The following is a 20,296-nucleotide window of genomic DNA, read 5'->3' on the forward strand; positions in this document are numbered from 1 at the left end:
TAAATTATAGTAGTTAGACCTTATAAAAGGTTTGGGGCGGGGGGGGGGGGGGGGGGGGGGTTGGTCATATTTTGAGGGGTGTGGTGGCTGTGTTTTCGGGGGGGTATCTGTGTTGCTTTAACTGATAAGTGCTGTCAGGAAATACAATCCCAGCTGTGGTGATCCTCGCCTGAGTCACCAGGGGGCAGCGCGGGGACACCCATAAAAGGAACGCCGAAGGCCGGCCTCCGCACTTGAAGCCGGAGGGGTTGGAGTGGAACGAGGTGCAAGAAACTGAAGGGTGCTAGTCTGTTTGGGGCCTAGTTGCAGAACATTGAAGAGCAGCCTTTTCTCAAGTGTAATCTGTAATTTATTGTGGGACATAATAAATCATCCTTAACCTAAAGACGACTTCGAGCATTCTTTCAAGAAGCATAACATGGTACAGGAGTGGATTCTCTGAACAGAGGGAACCAGCGCTACCAGCAAGACAAAGAAAGAAAAAGACAGCAGACAAAGAAGAAACACCAGCAACAGGCAGGCCACCAGACTTTGCAGCCTCTCAACTTCAGACGACTTTCTGCAACAATGGAACACACGGTACTTCCAGCGCCAATGAGAGCTACAGGTAATTTAAATTATAATTGGAAAATGTTCAAACAACAATTTGAAATGTACTTGTTAGCTCAGGACTTACATACAGCCACCGATGGAAAGAAAATTGCACTTTTAATCACATCGTGTGGCCAGCAACTGGTAGACACATATAACTCGTTCACATATGCGGATACTGAAGACAAAACTAAGTTTCAAGTGATAATGGCAAAATTGGATGAACACTATAAGTCTCAATCCAATGAAATCATTGAAAGATTCACCCTCCGTCACAGACTCCAAAAACAAGGGGAGACTATCACCCACTTGGTCACAGAGTTACGCTTGCTGGCACAAGGCTGCAACTTTGGTGATTTAACAAACTCACTCATCAGAGATCAGCTAATCTATGGTCTTGCTGACAAAAAACTAAGAGACTCACTATTACTGCAAAACGATTTAACACTAAAAACTACCATAGAAAAATGCTTGTTACAGGAGCAGAAAATGCAGCAGGTACAGGAGCTATTTGAAAAACATTCCTTACAAAACATCCACCACGAGGACGATATAAAGATGGTGAATTCCCCTCACAGGTCGTCTCTTCCGTTTTCCAGGCCGTCTCTTCCGTTCTCTGGCCCGTCTGCGCATGCGCACCGTCCTGAAAGACGCGATCCCGGAAGTGATCGGTCCGCGCATGCGCACTACTCGCAATACCGGCCCTGGTCTGAAAACCGCAATGCGCATGCGCGAACGCAGCATACGCATGACGTCATGACGTGTCATTACTGCGGCTCCTCCCACTTAAAAGGGCAATGTCCTGCCCAAGGAAAAAGGTGCAGAAAGTGTTCAAAAATGAATCACTTCGCCTCCCAATGTCAATCCACAGCTAAATTTCACTCGTCCACTCAACGGCATGGCAACCTGAAAGTCCGCACAGTTGATGTCACGAACACTCAGGCTCCCGACGACAATTTTTCCGACCATGAAGAATTCAACTCCTGGGAGCACACGTACAGCATTGGCATTATTAATGCCACAGCGGGACCACAGGCGCTGACGACACAACCTCGACACGTGCATGCCATCAACTCTGCAAGTGAATGGACTGCCACGGTGCACGTACAGGACTTCCCCATCACGTTCAAACTGGACACGGGAGCCTCAGCAAACTTGCTAACGAGCAAAGATCTCGCATCGGTCCCAGGGACGCACGAGGTGTTACCTGCAGCATGCAAGCTCACTGACTACAACGGCAACCCGATCATCTCCAAGGGATCCTGCCACCTACAAGTTGCCAACAAAACTGTCGTAACAGGCCTACGCTTTGAGATTGTGGAAGACAACAGGTCCTCGCTGCTCGGCGCTCAAGCCTGCAAGGATTTGCAGCTCATTCAGCGGATTTTCATGCACACGGCTGCATCATCACGCATTTACGAGGACATACAGCTGCTACTCACCGACTACCCCGACGTTTTCTCGGGCATGGGTACACTGCCCTACACGTACAGAATCTTGCTCAAAGAGACAGCCATACCGGTTGTTCATGCCCCACGGAGGGTCCCGGCTCCATTGCGGGACAAGCTAAAAGCCGAACTTCAGCGTCTCCAGACTCAAGGCGTCATCTCAAGAGTCACACAGCCGACCGACTGGGTCAGCTCGCTGGTGTGCGTCAAGAAGCCGTCTGGTGAACTTCGGATCTGTCTAGATCCCAAAGACCTGAATAAGAACATTCGCAGGGAACACTACCCGATCCCCAAGCGCGAGGAAATCACGAGCGAAATGGCAAAAGCTCGCATCTTCACCAAGCTTGATGCCTCACAGGGTTTCTGGCAAATGCAGCTCGATGAGTCCAGCCGCCTGCTATGCACCTTCAACACGCCGTTTGGAAGGTACTGCTATAATCGGATGCCCTTCGGCATTATTTCTGCATCCGAAATATTCCACAGAATCATGGAGCAGATGGTAGAAGGCATCGAAGGCGTACGTGTCTATGTGGATGACATCATCATATGGTCGGCGACGGAGAAAGACCATATTGCGAGGGTGAAGCAAGTCTTCCAGAGGATACACCACTTTGGACTCAAGCTCAACCGGGCCAAGTGCACTTTCGCACAGTCCTCTCTGACATTCCTGGGCGACACAATCTCAGAGCACGGGGTGAAGCCGGACGCTGAGAAGATCGCTGCAATTCAGAGCATGCAGCGACCACAGGACAAGAAAGCGGTTCTAAGGTTCCTGGGATTCGTCAACTTCCTTGGTAAATTCATACCCAACCTGGCAGCACGGACAAAGGCGTTGAGGAACGTGACAAGGAAGGACACGGAGTTTGCCTGGACCCAGGCTCACCAGGCTGAATGGGATGATCTAAGATACCAGCTGATGGCAGCTCCAACGCTTGCATTTTTTGACCCGGTGAAACCTACCAAGATCTCCATTGACGCCAGTCAACATGGGATTGGTGCTGTGCTACTGCAACAGGATGACCAGTTGGACTGGGTTCCAGTGGCTTACGCTTCACGGGCGATGACCGCCACAGAGTGCAGGTATGCACAGATAGAAAAGGAGTGCCTAGGGCTAATAACAGGAGTGACCAAATTCCACCACTATGTGTACGGTCTCCCCACTTTCATCGTGGAAACGGATCATAGGCCGCTGGTCAATATCATTGACAAGGACCTCAATGATATGATGCCGCGCCTACAGCGCATGATGATGAAGTTGCGCAGGTACGACTTCACGCTGGTCTACACCCCTGGCAAGGACCTTGTGATAGCTGACACGTTATCACGAGCCATGGACGCTGACAACCCGCCACTGGCGTCCATCAATGATGTGGAAGCTCATGCACAGTGGTGCAAGGAGACGCTCCCGGCAACGGACGAGAAGCTGCAGCAAATTCGTCAGGCGACACAGGAGGACGCCACCCTCCTTCAAGTCCTACACAACCTGCAGCATGGCTGGCCAAAGGGGCGGTGCCCACAGTTCCAGAATGTCAAGACTGAACTATCCGTGGTCGATGGCATTATACTGCGGAACGACAGGATCGTCATTCCAATGGCTCTCCGGGCGGACATCCTCCACAGGATTCACGAAGGGCACCTTGGTGCCGAAAAATGCAAAAGGAGAGCGCGCCAATCTGTTTACTGGCCAGGGATTAACGAGGACATCACCAACATGGTGCTCTCCTGTGACACGTGCCAAAGACATCGACCGGCACAATGCAAGGAGCCACTGCAGCAGCATGAGATGGCCACGTCACCATGGGACAAAGTGGGCATTGATTTGTTCCACTCCATGGGCCGCAACTATGTCCTGATCATTGACTACTTCTCCAACTTCCCGGAAGTCCTGCAACTCCCGGATCTCACAGCAGCAGCCATCATCAAGGCCTGCAAAGAAACTTTCTCCAGGCATGGCATCCCACGGACGGTCATGTCCGACAATGGTCCTTGTTTTGCCAGCTGGGAGTGGACGGACTTCGCCAAGATTTACAATTTCCAGCACATAACGTCGAGTCCCCACTTTCCGCAATCGAATGGCAGGGTGGAGAAAGGTGTCCACATAGTCAAGCAACTCATCAGCAAGGCTGCGGACTCAAAATCTGACGTACACTTGGCCCTCCTATCGTACCGTTCGTCACCTTTGAGCTCGGGACTGTCACCAGCTCAGATGCTTTTCAACAGGGATGTGCGGACAACTTTACCAGCGCTACACTTCACCAATCCTGATCACTCGCCTGTCCTGGATCAAATGCGTCAACAGCGCCAAGCGCAAAAGCAGCACTATGACAAGCAGGCCAAGGTACTGCCACCGTTGGCCATCGGCGACACAGTGAGGCTGCGAAACCCAGCTGGGGGTTGGTCCAAAATGGCGGTGGTCCTCCGCCTAACATCGCCACGGTCCTACGTCGTGCAGTCGGATGATGGAACAATGGTTCGACGAAATCGGCGAGACCTTCTGAAGGTCACACCTCGTCCACGGGTCCTTCCGACACTCGATCTGCAGGACACACTGGATCCACAGGACACGGTCATACATCTTCCTGACACCCCAGCAGCAGATGTCCGCACGGACACAAACGACCCTGGATCTCCAAGCCCACTCAGGAGGTCTACACGGATCAGACGTGCACCTGACCGTCTGAACCTGTGAACATGGACTGACAAATGCATCGCCCTGCCCTGTTCTGTGTATATATATATATAAACCTAACTCTTTACCTTTGTGTTTTACTACAGCTCTGCAACTACGAAAAAAAAAAAAAAAAAGTGAAGAAGGGGGATGTGGTGATCCTCGCCTGAGTCACCAGGGGGCAGCGCGGGGACACCCATAAAAGGAACGCCGAAGGCCGGCCTCCGCACTTGAAGCCGGAGGGGTTGGAGTGGCACGAGGTGCAAGAAACTGAAGGGTGCTAGTCTGTTTGGGGCCTAGTTGCAGAACATTGAAGAGCAGCCTTTTCTCAAGTGTAATCTGTAATTTATTGTGGGACACAATAAATCATCCTTAACCTAAAGACGACTTCGAGCATTCTTTCAAGAAGCATAACACCAGCAAAGATCTCAACCAGAGATTGCACTGCATTTGTTGTAATGATAACAAAGTCAATATATATATATATATCTCTGCAGGTCAACAGATACCTGTTCGATATCTCAGACATGCTCAGTGTAGCTGTGATTTATTTATTGTTAGCTCAGTTGGCTGGACAGCTGGTTTGTGATGCAGAATGAAGCCAATCACCGCCAGTCAGCTCTCAAAAGGCGAAGGCAGCCTACACCAGCATTTTACAACTTTTTCCCGGGACGCACTTTTACCAAATGGCCGACCTTCAGGACCCAGCCGACCGACCTTCGGGACCCACCATTATTTCTTATTTTTAATGCGACAGCCGAGCCTGCTTGGTCCTCACAATCTCACTTGCTTTGTCATTTAATGTTAGATTTCTGCTAAGGACTTCAGCTGACGATTTAGGTTCTCACTGCATCCTTTGAAACAAATCAAGAGGTTTGATTAGTCTTCAAATGCCTTTGAGGTTTTGAGGGTTTTAAGGGTACTTCCCTGAATATAACACACAATGGTTTTGCATCGTGATTTGCATTGGCAAAATTAACACATCCACACATCAAAAAATCATCTTTATATTGCTTTTTTCCCAATTTCAGTTTTTTCTTTGTTGGCTGCTCACCAGAGGCCCTAGAGCTCTGTCCAGAGCGAACACTAACACTGCTTTGTCTTTCCATAGCCTTTCCTGGGCAGCTCGCACTAACACTGCTTTGTCCTGCCATAGCCTCTCCTGAGCAGCTCACATTCACACTGTTTTGTCCTAACATAGCCTTTCCTGGGCAGCTCGCACTAACACTGCTTTGTCCTAACATAGCCTTTCCTGGGCAGCTCGCACTAACACTGCTTTGTCCTGTTATGGACTCTCCTGTGCAGCTCACACTAACACTGCTTTGTCCTGTTATGGACTCTCCTGGCAGCTCACACTAACACTGCTTTGTCCTGTTATGGACTCTCCTGTGCAGCTCACACTAACACTGCTTTGTCCTTCTGCAGCCTCTCCTGGGCAGCTCGCACTAACACTGCTTTGTCCTGTTATGGACTCTCCTGTGCAGCTCACACTAACACTGCTTTGTCCTGCCATAGCCTCTCCTGGGCAGCTCGCACTAACACTGCTTTGTCCTGCCATAGCCTTTCCTGTGCAGCTCACACTAACACTGCTTTGTCCTGTTATGGACTCTCCTGTGCAGCTCACACTAACACTGCTTTGTCCTTCTGCAGCCTCTCCTGGGCAGCTCACACTAACACTGCTTTGTCCTGTTATGGACTCTCCTGTGCAGCCCACACTAACACTGCTTTGTCCTGTTATGGACTCTCCTGATCAGCTCACACTAACACTGCTTTGTCCTGTTATGGACTCTCCTGACAGCTCTCTACAGCAGATTCCACTGTGAGGTCCGGGCCTGTTTGCGTCTCTGGTTGTCCCTTTCTTATAACAAAATGATCCACCTTCAGTGTTGCTTACTGGCAGCTAGAAAATGGAAGAATCTCTCCATGATTTCACACACAAAACAGGGACGTCAAGGACGCATAACGTCAGTTTACGCGCTGGGCGTGTGACTTGCTCTCTGCCGCAACAGAGAGAATTTCCATCATTTGTATTTAAAGACAGGTCATGGCCGGCATTCTCAACTTAAAAGCCAGTCATGGCCGGCATTCGTAATAGCCGGTCGTGGCCATTGGGTGCTTCTCCCATTATCTGGAACGCCGCGACCGATTGCTCCGTGATCCTCCCGACACCTGCCCGTGGCAACGATCATGAGTTTGAGAAATCCTGGCCCATGGTCCTTGGCGACATTGGATACTTTCATTTTATTCATCAGACATGGGTGCTGCTGGCTAGGCCAGCATTTGTTGCCCATCCCTAATTGCTCCCGAGAAGGTAATGATGAGCTTCCTTCTTGAATAGCTACAGCCCATGTGGTGGAGGTACACCTACAGTGTTGTTTGGGAGGAAATTCCAGGATTTTGATCCAGCGACACGGAAGGAACGGTGACATATTTCCAAGTCAAGGTGGCGAGTGGCTCGGAGAGAATTTGCAGGTGGTGATGTTCTCATTTGTCTGCTGTCGTTATTCTTCTAAGTTGTAAAGGTCATGATTCTGGAAGGTTCTGTTGGAAAAGCCTAGGAAAGTTGTTGAAGGGAGTGAATGTTTAAAGGGGAGCTAATCAAGCAGGTCGCTTTGTCTTCAATGGTGTTCATATCTCCTAAGTGCTTTTGGAGCTGCATTCCAGGTTGGGAGTATTCCATTACGTTCCTGACATGTGCCTAGTAGCTGATGTAGAAGCTTTGGGGATTCAAAATGTGGATTACTCACATTAGAACATCCAGAATCTGACTCACTCTTGTAGCTATAGGATTTATATAGCTGTCCAATTCAGTGTCTTGATCCTCAAGATGTTGATGATGGGGACTTGCCAACAGTAATGTCACTGAATGTCATGGGGACATGGTTAGATTCTCTCTTGATGGAGGTGGTCATTGCCTGGCATTTGTGTGGCGCAAATGTTACTGACCATTTGTCTACCCAAACTTCGAAGCTCTTGTTCCATGCAGGCACAGACTGTTTCATTATTTGAGGCATTGTGAATGGAATAGAACACTTGAATAGCACCCTGCTGATTACACGTTCCATCACTTTGCTGTTGATTGAGAATAGACTGATCTAGCGATAATGGGTGGATTTGGATTTGTCTTGCTTTTTATGAACAGGACATACCTGGACAATTTTACACATTCTCAAGCCTGTTCCAGCCATTGTGATCACGGCTGATCATCCAACTCAATAGCCAGATCCCATCTTCCACTCGGATCCTTTGATCCCCTTCGCCCAAGTGCTACATCTAACTGCTTCTTTAAAACATGTTTTGGACTCAACTCTTTCCTGTTGTAACAAATTCCACAGGCCAACCAATCTCTGGGTGAAGAAATTTATCTTCATCTCTGTCCTAAATAGTCTACCCCGTATCCTCAGACTGTGACCCCTGGTTCTGGACTCCCCCACCATTAGGAACATCCTTACTGCATCTGCCCAGTCTAGTCCTGTTAGAATTTTATAGGTTTCGATGAGACCCCCGTCATTCTTCTGAACTCCAGCGAATACAATCTGAACCAACTCAATCTCTCCTCATATGTCAGTCCCACCATCCCAGGAATCTGTTTGGCAAACCTTTGTTGCACTCCCTCAAGAGCAAGAACACCCTTCCTCAGATAAGGAGATCAAAACTGCATATGATATTCCACATGTGGCCTTAATAAGGCCCTGTATAATTACAGCAAGATATCCCTGTTCCTGTACTTGAATCCTCTCGCTATGAAGGCCAACATACCATTTGTTTTCTTTACCACTGCTATACCTGCGTGCTTACATTCAGTGACTGGTGTAAGAGAACACCCAGGTCTCATTTCACATTCCCCTCTCCTAATTTATGGCCATTCAGATAATAGTCTGCCTTCTCGTTTTTGCTACCTTGCAAGTAACTTTGCATTTATCAAAATTATAGTGCATCTGCCATTCATTTACTCAACTCACTCAACTTGTCCAAATCACACTGAAGGATCTCTGCATCCTCTGCACAGCTCACCCTCCCACTCAACTTAATGTCATCTGCAAAGTTGGAAATATTACATTTTGTTCCCTAAGCTAAATCATTAATATATATTGTGAATAGTTGGGGTCCTAGCACTGACCCCTGCGGTATCCCACTGGCCATTGCCTGTCAATTTGAAAAAGACCCTGCGCAGCTCACACTAACACTGAACTTTGTCCTGTTATGGTCACTTTGTTTCCTGTCTGCCAACCAGTTTTCTGTCCATCTCAATACATTACGTCCAATCCCATGCGCTTTAATTTTACATGCTATGGGACTTTGCCAAAAGCCTTCTGAAAGTTCAAATAAACCACATCCACTGGTCCCCCTCATCAACTCTACTAGTGCCATCCTCAAAGAATTCCAGCATGATTTCCCCTTCATAAATCCATACTGACTCTGTCCGATCCCGCCACTGTTTTCTAAGTGCTCTGCTATAAAATCTTTGATAATGGATTTTAGAATTTCGATGTCAGGCTTACTGGTCTATAATTCCCTGTTTTCTCTCTACATCCCTTTTTAAATAGTGGAGTTACATTAGCAATCCATCAATCAGTAGGAACTGTTCCAGAGTCTATAGATTCTTGGAGGATGACCACCAATGCATCCACTATTTCTAGAGCGTCCTTAAGTACTCTGGGATGTAGATTATCAGTTGCTGGGGATTTATCAGACTTCAATCTTATCAATTTCCCCAACACCAATTCTCTACTAATATTGATCTCCTTCAGTTCCTCTCTCTCACTAAACTATGCGTTCCCAGCATTGTTGTCATAGATATCATAGAATTTACAGTGCAGAAGGAGGCCATTCAGCCCATCGAGTCTTCACCGGCCCTTACAAAGAGCACCCCACTGAAGCCCAAATATCTACCCTATCTCCATAACCCAGTGACGGCCACTTAACATTTTTTGAGCACTAAGGGCAATTTAGCATAGCCAATCCACCTAACCCGCACATCTTCGGACTGTGGGAGGAAACGGGAGCACCCAGAGGAAACCCACGCAGACACGGGAAGAACGTGCAGACTCCGCACCGACAGTGACCTAGCCGGGAATTGAACCTGGGACCCAGGAGCTGTGAAGCAACTGTGCTAACCACAGTGCTACCGTGCTGACCCCAATTGTTGTCACCATTGTGGTAGCATACGACTGCAGCCTGCATGTTATCAGGTCCTGTGGCCTTTGATATTGACGGTTCTAGTGCATTCAGCTATTACTTTTGTCATCTTGTGGGGTGAATTGAATTGGCTGAAGACTGGGTATCTATAATGATGGAGAGTTCACGGAGTGACAGATTTGAATCAACTACTCGGCACCTCCGGCTGAAGATCCGCACAATGGAATTGGTTTAATCTCAATCTCACTCTTGTTCGAAACTTTTACAACCACTCCACATACCACTGTGCCTCACCATAGCCCAATGAAGCAATGAAACAACATGCAACTCACTTGTGAAGCATTCAACATGAATGTAGCCTACTGTGCACAAAAGGCAAACTTCACAGGATTTTCACTTTGGTCATTCCCAGTCTCTTCTCAGAGACTGAACGTGACATAGATTATCCATCTGTGTTCCCAATCCAGAATGTGTGAGGGGGAAAGAACAATGCACCAAGAAATCTAAGTGAGTTACTGACCTCTGAATGTCATTGTAACACTCAGAAAACTCAGACAGAAGAATTCCAAAGATTTCTCTCCAGGGCAGAATAAGCTCTGAAGGAACATCTCAAAACTCTGAGAAGAGACTGAAGCTGAGAAGAGTAAACAGTGTCAATTATCAAATAGAAACTGCAGCACAGGACGCAAACCTCTGAACAATAATAGAAGTTAAAAAACATAAAGTTCTCAGGTTGCTGAAGAAAATTATTTTTTTTTTTGCAGATCCCAGAAGAATTGGAAATGGTCAGAAATGTGCACCTCACGGAAAGTAGAGGGATGTATGACAGACCGCTGGTAAAGCATAACCATTACAATGTAGGAAAAACAGCAGGAACTTTGTGCACAGCAAAGTCCCACAAGTAATGTTGTGAAAATGACCAGATAATCAGTTTTACTGTTGCTGGCTGAGGGATAAATATTGACAGAGATAACCCAACTGACCATCAAATACTGCTGTGGGATCTTTCACATTCATCTGGGAAGGTGCTTTAAGATCACATTCAAATCAGAGCACCTCTGTCAGTGCTGCACAACCTCAGTATTGCAAAGAACTATCAGCCCAGATCTATTGTTCATGTCTCTGGAATGGGGGTTTGAGCTAACAACCTCCTTGACTCTTAAGGTAAGAATGCTAGCCACTGAACTATACCACTGGAACAAATCGCAGAAGAATAGAGGGCAGTCAGCGTGAATGTGCTTCTTCAACCTCCAATATTTCAAGACTACTATGTTGGCATTTCAAAATAATTCTTCTTTGGTATAATCATCAAGGTGAAATCTGGCATAAAGTGAAGTTGTAAAGTTGCATCTTTCCAGCGGTCTATTATGGGCCAGGGCTTAGAAACTCCAAAGTGTATGATGAAGTTCACCTGACCTATAACTTTTATGTTAAATTTGGCTAAGATGAGCACAAGAGCCTTCATTTCAGGTGTGATTCATCAGACTTCTTGGGTGCTTTTATCAAAACAAAGTTTATTATAAGAATGTAGTTAACATATATAACACACAGCAAGAATTTGTTCTCAATTGCAAACATAAAGCTACAGTAATCTATGTGTATAACTCTTAATGAATTCCCTTTAGTAACTGTTCCAATTAAATACAAAATCCAATAAACCAAAACCCCTTTCAAGTGTGGCCCAACACACTGTCATCTCTCTTGAATGGGACTGGTCCTTTCCCTGAGTTTCTGATCCAGTTCCAACCAGCAGATTCAAAACTCATTCCGGAAAGCAACTCTGTCTTTAAAGTTAGCAGGGCAGTTTGCCACACCCAATTTGCTTGAAAGTGAAAATAAGGAAACACTGCTTTCTTCTTCTGCAGTCCAAAGCAACAATCCAAAACTGAAACACAAAAATCCTAAACCCCCTCTCACCTGACAACCAGAGTCCAGCTCCACCCACAAATGACATCACTGAAGCCATGCTGCAAGTCATGTGGTAAGATCAAACCTTTCTTAAGCTCTGTCCATCAATTTGCTGTGATAATAATTTCAAAACACAGCCTTAATTGTTTCTATTGGAAATTATTTTGTTATTTTATGAAAGCTTCGGCCATCGGGCGGTCTCATTATTTGCTATCACTGCACACATTGCTGCTTTCAAATGCTGATTTTTGTCCTCCTTCCTGACGATGCGGCCAGGATCTGGAACTCATTTACCATTCCATTCCTAATGTGTTTGTGTGGAGATTTGTTTTGAGCGAGGCTGCAATTTGAACTGGTCATGGGTTGCACTCTGAAAGTTTAGACGCTAGCGGAACTGCTTCAAATTTCAAGAATTTTCTATTCTTAATTAAATAAATGTTTGAGACATCATTAGAACATTGGTACTCTGATCCATAGTACCTTTAGGCAGTACATACCGCATTCTCACGACAAAGTGTAGAGAGAGACTGATTAATGTGACCTGGAGAATGAATGTTCCAAAATAAACAATACCCAAGTGAATGAATTAATTTAATTTTTCTCTTAATTGTCTAGTACCTTTAAAACAATTGGAGACGTGACTTGTGCCTGATGTATGTGCAGGTTTAAATCTGTAAATTAATGAACACTTCGACAGAGAGACTGAGAAGAAATGGGTCAGAATTCTCCAATCGTCAAGATTCACTTTTCCCGTTGGCAGCACACCCTCACCAGTGAGTTTTGCGGCTGTGTGGGGCGGTTTCAATGGAAAATCGCATTGACAAGCGGTGCGAGAAAATAATTTCTCCGCCAGCAAATAGCGCATGGCCGAGAAATTCAGAGAAGTAAAGTGGGCCAAGCCGCATATACACTAGACATGTTCCTGTGAGAAGTACGCTCCGTAACATAATACCATCTGAAGGGGAACATTTTCAGAGACGATGTATTGGACTGACTTTCATAGGGGACTTTCCCTTTATTTACAGCTCAGTCAGCACAAAGACCCAGAGAGTGCTACTCTGGTAAGAAGACGTTCTTTATTTTCAAGTTTGATCAACATACAAGGGAGGCAGTCTCAAAATGTCTCTGAATTTACAGAGTTTCGGTACAGTAATTATACATTTTCAAAAAGTTAGTTGTCCACCCCAAGTTGGCTGGGTTCCAACCACATCATTTAACCAATAAAATTAATTTTCTGCCAGTATAATCACCTCATGATTTTCTAATGCCTTATTGATGGTTCACAGATGGTTTCCAGACCTTTCTTATCTGTCTGTCCTTGATGCGCTGTATGCATTCTAGTCTATCAGCACAATAGTTAACACTGTTACCTCACAGCGCCAGGGTCCCAGGTGCGATTCCTGGCTTGGGTCACTGTCTTAGGCGCAGTTTGCACATTCTGCCTGTGCCAGCATGGGGTTCCTCCGGGTGCTACAGTTTTCTCCCACAAGTCTCGAAAGACGTGCTTTTAGGTAAATTGGATATTCTGAATTCTCTCGCCACATACCCGAACAGGCGCCGGCGTGTGGTGACTAGGGGCTTTTCACAGTAACTTCATTGCAGTGTTAATGAAAGCGTACCTGTGACAAAGATTATTATTATTATTATTAACTGGTTCCATTGTCCACAGTAAGGCTGTTTCACTGATAAGAATTCCTGCTTGCCTGGCTGTTTTCAGAGTTTCTATGTGTCTGTGCATTTTGTATTTTCCCATCACTCTCAATAATCTTGGATTTATAGAATTTACAGTGCAGAAGGAGGCCATTCAGTCCATCGAGTCTGCACCGGCTCTTGGAAAGAGCACCCTACCCAAGGTCCACACCTCCACCCTATCCCAATAACCCAGTAACCCCACCCAACACCAAGGGCAATTTTGGACACTAAGGGCAATTTATCATGGCCAATCTGCCTAACCTGCACATCTTTGGACTGTGGGAGGAAACCGGAGCACCCGGAGTAAACCCACGCACACACGGGGAGGATGTGCAGACTCCGCACAGACAGTGACCCAAGCCAGAATCGAACCTGGGACCCTGGAGCTGTGAAGCCATTGTGCTACCACAATGCTACCGTGCTGCCCATAATGTTGGTAAGTATCCCATTATGCCTTGTGAACCTTTTAGAAGTAATATATTTCAGTATTATTCTGACTTAAAAATGCATTTCTATTGAATTACAGTGCATATAGGTGTTGCAATTTAGGCTATGTTTATATTTTCTATGATTGCTGTATAGTTTCATTCAGTAATGAACCCTGTTCTCGCTAAACTACTCTGCATTGTCACGCTAGTCTATTCTTTTGTGCTTTCCCAGTTGTAAGTTTTCCCCCAATAGATTTGTTTTCCCCCAATAGATCAGAGCTTTTCCGAACTCCCTACGCCATCTGTTAGAATTTCACACCCAAGAGAACAGTAAAACAATTAGTCAGTGGATTAGTTTCAAATTGAAGAGGGTATATCTCTCCTCACTGCTCTGAGTTTAGCACACAGTCGATAAGGAAGAGGGTTCCGGTCAGTTGCATATATGCCTTCTGTGCAGCTGGGTCTTGGTTCATTTTCCGGGAGTTGGATTGTGAAGCGTTGGAGCATGGAGGTAAAGATCAAGAAGAGTTCGGCCTTTGCCAGCTGCTCCCCCGGGCACCCACGATGACCTGCCGGACGAGGAACGAGAGTAGTTAGATACTGCAGGTGAGAGGCCGGATGTTCATTCTGGGGTCAAATTGATTGGACAGCGGCTGGATCCCCCACAGTCTTAAATACCACCATATGTAATATATGAATTAGGAGCTGGGGTAGGCCCATTGGCCCATGGAACTTACTCCGCCATTCAACACAATGATGGCTAATCTGAATCTGACCTCAGCTCCAAATTCCCGATGACCCCCAGTGACCTTTGGTTCACTTGCCCACCGAGAATCTAAGTACCTCGAGCTTAAAAATATTTAATGTCCCTGCTCCACCGCTCCCTGGGAGAGAGAGTTCCAAAGACTCTCAACCCTCTGAGACCCGGAAACTTCTCCTCATATAAGTATTAAAATTGAGACTGCTTAGGCAGGATTCTCCGTTGGCCGACACCGGAATCGGGAAACGTGATTGGACGGAGAATCAGTTCTGAAAGCAAAATTGCTGCGGGCACCGATTTGACGCCAAATTCCAGAACACCGTTTACACATCATTAACAGGCCCGACCCGGTATTCTCCGGGGCCTCGCGATTCCTCACCTCCGATTGGCCAAATTCCTGATGGCGCAGTGCACTTGTGCTTTTAAATATCATGAAATCGGCGTCGTGGCTGATAAGGGAAAGAGAAGAGATAGGACACAGAAAGGCGTGACTGTGGGCTGCCGGGCAGGGGAAGTGATGGGGGCAGCAGGCCGAGTGGCTGCGGAGACCCCACTACAGGACCAGAGAGTCCAGGAACGGACCTCTATTGCCGCAGCCTGCAAGGCAGCCATCTTGCTGTGCACCCGACTGACCATCCACCTTGACCACTGGTTCTGCAGAGTGACACCGGCAGTATGGGTGCACCCTCCCCACACCCGCACCCCAGCTCCCATCCCGCTCCCCACCCTCCACCACACCCCCCACCACCCAACCGGCTGCCACCCACTGGCAGGCATTTACATGACCCAATCAAGGGCCACACCCACTGTAGCCCCTACGCGTCACAACTCCAGGGTCCCAGATTTGATTCCCGGCTTGGGTCACTGTCTGTTTGGAGTCTGCACGTTTTCCTCTTGTCTGCGTGGGTTTCCTCCAGGTGCTCCTGTTTCCTACCACAGTACAAAGATGTGCAGGTTAAGTGGATTGGCCATGTTAAATTGCCCTCAGTGTCCAAACGGGTTGGGTGGGGTTGCTGGGTTATGGGGATGGGGTGGAGGTGTGGGCTTAAGTGGGGTGCTCTTTCCAAGACCCGGTGCAGACTCGATGGGCCAAATGGCCTCCTTCTGCACTGTAAATTCTATGTCTATGTCTTAAAGACAACCATCTGAAACAAAGACTCTCTCCTTTATTTTACACCTCTCCCCTCCCCTCCTGTGTTTTTCACCTTGTCTATGTGTGTGTGTGTGTTAGGGGTGGGGGAAAGTTAAAGTGGGGGATTAGGAATTAGATAATTGTTAACCAGTTGTATTTGTTGTGCATTTCACAAGAGAAATAAAAAGCAATTGTGTTTAAACTTACAAACCTGGTGACTGTAGTTATTTTGCAACCAAGGTCCAAAGACTTCAGGCATTTTTCAAAGAATTGTTGGTTAATTCAACTGTGTTTCGACTCTGGGTCAAGTGGGGTTGGAATTGACTGTGAGCTCGCCCAGGGGACCGTAACATAACCTGAACACCAACAACCAGGTTATCCACTACTGCTATGATCGGAACATTTGGGAGACGATGGTCACTCACGTCACTCGACATGTCACTTTTTTTTTTAAATATAATTTTTATTGGAATTTTTTACAGAAAATATAAAACATAACGACAAACAATGAAATGCAACAAAATAACCCATAATAACTGTAACACCCCCAGACCGTATGTATCCCATCCCCCCACCCCCCAACCCCAATGAACAACAAATAATTTAAAATAAATTCAAATTAAATAAACAAACATAGTCATTGTCCGCCCCCCCCCCTTTTCCCTCCCCCTTCCCCCCCTCCCCCCCGGGTTGCTGCTGCTACTGTCCCTGTACCCTATCGTTGAGCCAGAAAGTCGAGGAAAGGTTGCCACCTCCTAAAGAACCCTTGTACCGACCCTCTCAGGGCGAATTTGACCTTCTCTAGCTTAATGAAACCCACCATGTCATTGATCCAGGTCTCCACGCTTGGGGGCCTCGCATCCTTTCATTGTAGCAAGATCCTTCGCCGGGCTACTAGGGACGCAAAGACCAGCACACCGGCCTCTTTCGCCTCCTGCACTCCCGGCTCCACCCCAACCCCAAAAATCGCGAGTCCCCATCCTGGCTTGACCCTGGATCCCACCACCCTCGACACCGTCCTCGCCACCCCCTTCCAGAACTCCTCCAGTGCCGGGCATGCCCAGAACATATGGGCATGGTTCGCTGGACTCCCCGAGCACCTGACACACCTGTCTTCACCCCCAAAGAACCTACTCATCCTTATCCCAGTCATGTGGGCCCGGTGCAGCACCTTGAATTGGATGAGGCTAAGCCGCGCACACGAGGAGGAAGAATTAACCCTCTCCAGGGCATCAGCCCATGTCCCGTCTTCGATCTGTTCCCCCAGTTCCCCCTCCCACTTAGCTTTCAGCTCCTCTACTGACGCCTCCTCCGCCTCCTGCATAACCTTGTAGATATCAGATATCTTCCCCTCATGATGCTGCTAGTCACCCTTCTAAAAAAGGCCCTAGGGATAAAGATGGGCAAACACTGAAAAAGGAACAAGAACCTCGGGAGAACCGTCATTTTGACGGACTGCACTCTTCCCGCCAACGATAGTGGTACCATGTCCCACCTTTTAAATTCCTCCTCCATCTGCTCCACCAGCCTGGTAAAATTAAGCTTATGGAGAGTCCCCCAACTCCTGGCCACCTGCACCCCCAGATATCTGAAACTCTTCACTGCCCTCTTAAATGGGAGTCTCCCAATTCCCTCCTCCTGATCACCCGGGTGTACTACAAATACCTCATTCTTGCCTAAATTTAACTTATAGCCCGAGACGCCCCCAAATTCCGCTAACAGCTCCATCACCCCCGGCATTCCCCCTTCTGGATCCGCCACATGCAACAGCAGGTCGTCCGCATACAGTGATACACGATATTCCTCCCCACCCCGCACCAGACCCCTCCATCTCCCTGATTCCCTCAACGCCATAGCCAAAGGTTCAATCGCCAGTGCAAAGAGCAAGGGGGACAAGGGGCACCCCTGCCTGGTCCCACGGTAGAGCCTAAAGTACTCCGATCTCCTTCCATTGGTAACTACACTTCCCATCGGAGCCGCGTAGAGCAGCCTCACCCATTTGATGAATCCCTCCCCGAATCCGAACCGCTCCAGCACCTCCCACAGGTACCCCCACTCAACTCTATAAAACGCTTTCTCCGCATCCAGCGCCACCACTATCTCCGCCTCCCCCTCCACTGCCGGCATCATAATAACATTTAGCAGTCTCCGCACATTCGTGTTGAGCTGCCGTCCCTTGACAAATCCTGTCTGATCCTCGTGTATCACCCCTGGCACACAGTCCTCTATCCTGGTGGCCAGGATCTTCGCCAGCAACTTAGCGTCAACATTGAGGAGCGAGATAGGCCTGTATGATCCACACTGCAAGGGGTCCTTATCCCGCTTCAGGATCAGAGAGATCAGTGCCCGCGACATCGTCGGGGGCAAAGCCCCCCCCCCCCCCCCCCCTCCCATGCCTCATTGAAGGCTCGCACCAACACGGGGCCCACCAGATCCGCATACTTTTTATAAAATTCCACCGGGAACCCGTCCGGCCCCGGCGCCTTACCTGACTGCATTTGTCCAATCCCCCTGACTAGCTCCTCCAACTCTATCGGCGCCCCCAGCCCCCCTACCAGCTCCTCTTGAACCCTTGGGAAACATAGCCTGTTCATGAAGCTCTCCATCCCCCCTCTCCCCATCGGAGGTTCTGACCGGTACAGTTCCTCGTAGAAGTCCCTAAAGACCCCATTTACTTCTGTCCCCTTCTGCACTACATTCCCACCCCTATCCGTCACTCCACCAATTTCCCTAGCCGCATCTCGCCTGCGGAGCTGATGCGCCAACATCCTGCTCGCCTTCTCCCCATACTCATATACCGCGCCCTCCGCCCTCCTCCACTGTGTCTCCGCCTTTCTGGTGGTCAACAAGTCAAATTTGGCGTGAAAACTACGCCGTTCCACCAGCAACCCCTCCTCCGGTGCCTCCGCGTATCTCCTGTTCACATCCAGGAGCTCCCTCACCAGTTTCTCCCTCTCCTTCCTCTCCCTCCTTTCCCTATGGGCCCGGATGGAGATCAGCTCCCCCCGGATCACTGCTTTCAGAGCCTCCCAGACCATCCCCACCCGGACCTCCCCCGTGTCGTTGGTATCAAGATACCCCTCAATACTTCCCCGGACCCTCCTACACACCTCCTCATTCGCCAGCAGCCCCACATCCAGGCGCCAGAGCGGGCGCTGGTCCCGCGCCTCCCCCATCTCCAGATCAACCCAGTGTGGAGCATGGTCTGAAATCGCTATGGCCGAATACTCTGCATCCTGCACCTTCAGGATCAACCCCCTGCTCAGGACGAAAAAATCTATTCGGGAATAGACCCTATGGACATGGGAGAAAAAGGAATACTCCCGCGCTCTCGGCCTCCCAAACCTCCAGGGATCCACCCCTCCCATCTGGTCCATGTATCCCCTCAGCACTTTGGCCGCCGCCGGTCTCCTACCCGTCCTTGAACTGGACCGGTCCAGTGGGGGATCCAGCACTGTGTTAAAGTCTCCCCCCATGATCAGGCCCCCCGCCTCCAGGTCCGGAATGCGGCCCAACAAGCGCCTCATGAAGCCGGCATCATCCCAATTCGGGGCATATACATTTACCAGCACCACCTTCTCTCCTTGCAGCCTACCCTTCACCATAATATATCTGCCCTCCTTGTCCGACACCACCTCAGCCGCCTCGAACACCACCCTCTTCCCCACCAGAATCGCCACGCCCCGGTTCTTCGCATCCAATCCTGAGTGAAAAACCTGCCCCACCCACCCCTTCCTCAGACGAACCTGGTCCGCCACCTTCAAGTGGGTCTCCTGGAGCATAGCCACGTCCGCCTTCAGCCCTTTCAGATGAGAAAATACCCTAGTTCTCTTAACCGGCCCATTCAGTCCCCTCACGTTCCAGGTAATCAGCCGGATCAGAGGGCAACCTGCCCCTCTCCCCTGCCAGCTAGCCATAGCTTATCGACTGCTCGCCCCAGGCCAGCTCGCCCCGCCTGACCCGTTCCCCATGGCGATAACGCCTCTCCTCTACCCCCCCGGCCCACACCAGCTCCTTCCTGGCCATTCCAGCAGCAACCCGGTATCCCCCCCCGCCACCCCCCCAGGCTAGGACCCCTCCTAGCCGCGACGCACCCTCCATGGTACTTCCGTGAGTCAGCTGACTTCTGCTGACCCGGTAGCTCCCGCCAAAACCCATCTCCTCCCGGCATGGGGGTCATCCCCCTCTTGCCACACCTCCTTGGCACCGCTTCAGCGGGGGAAAGAAAACCAGTGAAGGCCACGCCCCCACCTCCAGCTCCGCCCCCCCGCCCCGCAGCGCGGACATCCAGAGGAAAGCCCGCGCTTTCACACTGCCACACCCCACCCTTCTGACACAGCTCCTCAAAATCCAGTTTCACCCCAACCCCCAGCCCCGTACAGAAGAGAACATATAAAGCACATACCCCCAACGTTCCCCACATACCCCACACCCATACCCAACAGACAAACCCACCCGGAAACAGAGCAAAAAGAAAACCAGCATAAAAATAACACCTGTCGAAAGTGAAGAACAGCAACAGCGAAAACA

The 20,296-nt window shown here is 48.8% G+C and overlaps 1 protein-coding gene across 1 annotated transcript in view; it reads right to left on the reverse strand.

The window, feature by feature from the left end:
- Positions 1–13,857: 13,857 nt before the first annotated feature.
- Positions 13,858–20,296, reverse strand: part of LOC119974705 (cytochrome P450 2D15-like) — a 92,421-nt gene continuing 85,982 nt past the window's right edge. Inside the window, exon 8 of the mRNA XM_038813845.1 lies at positions 13,858–14,443. Within this exon, the coding sequence (XP_038669773.1) occupies positions 14,232–14,443 (212 nt within the window). The 3' untranslated portion in view covers positions 13,858–14,231. The remainder of the gene's footprint in view (positions 14,444–20,296) is intronic.

This window comes from Scyliorhinus canicula, chromosome 12 (genome assembly GCF_902713615.1).
Source record: "Scyliorhinus canicula chromosome 12, sScyCan1.1, whole genome shotgun sequence".
Classification (NCBI taxonomy): domain Eukaryota; kingdom Metazoa; phylum Chordata; class Chondrichthyes; order Carcharhiniformes; family Scyliorhinidae; genus Scyliorhinus; species Scyliorhinus canicula.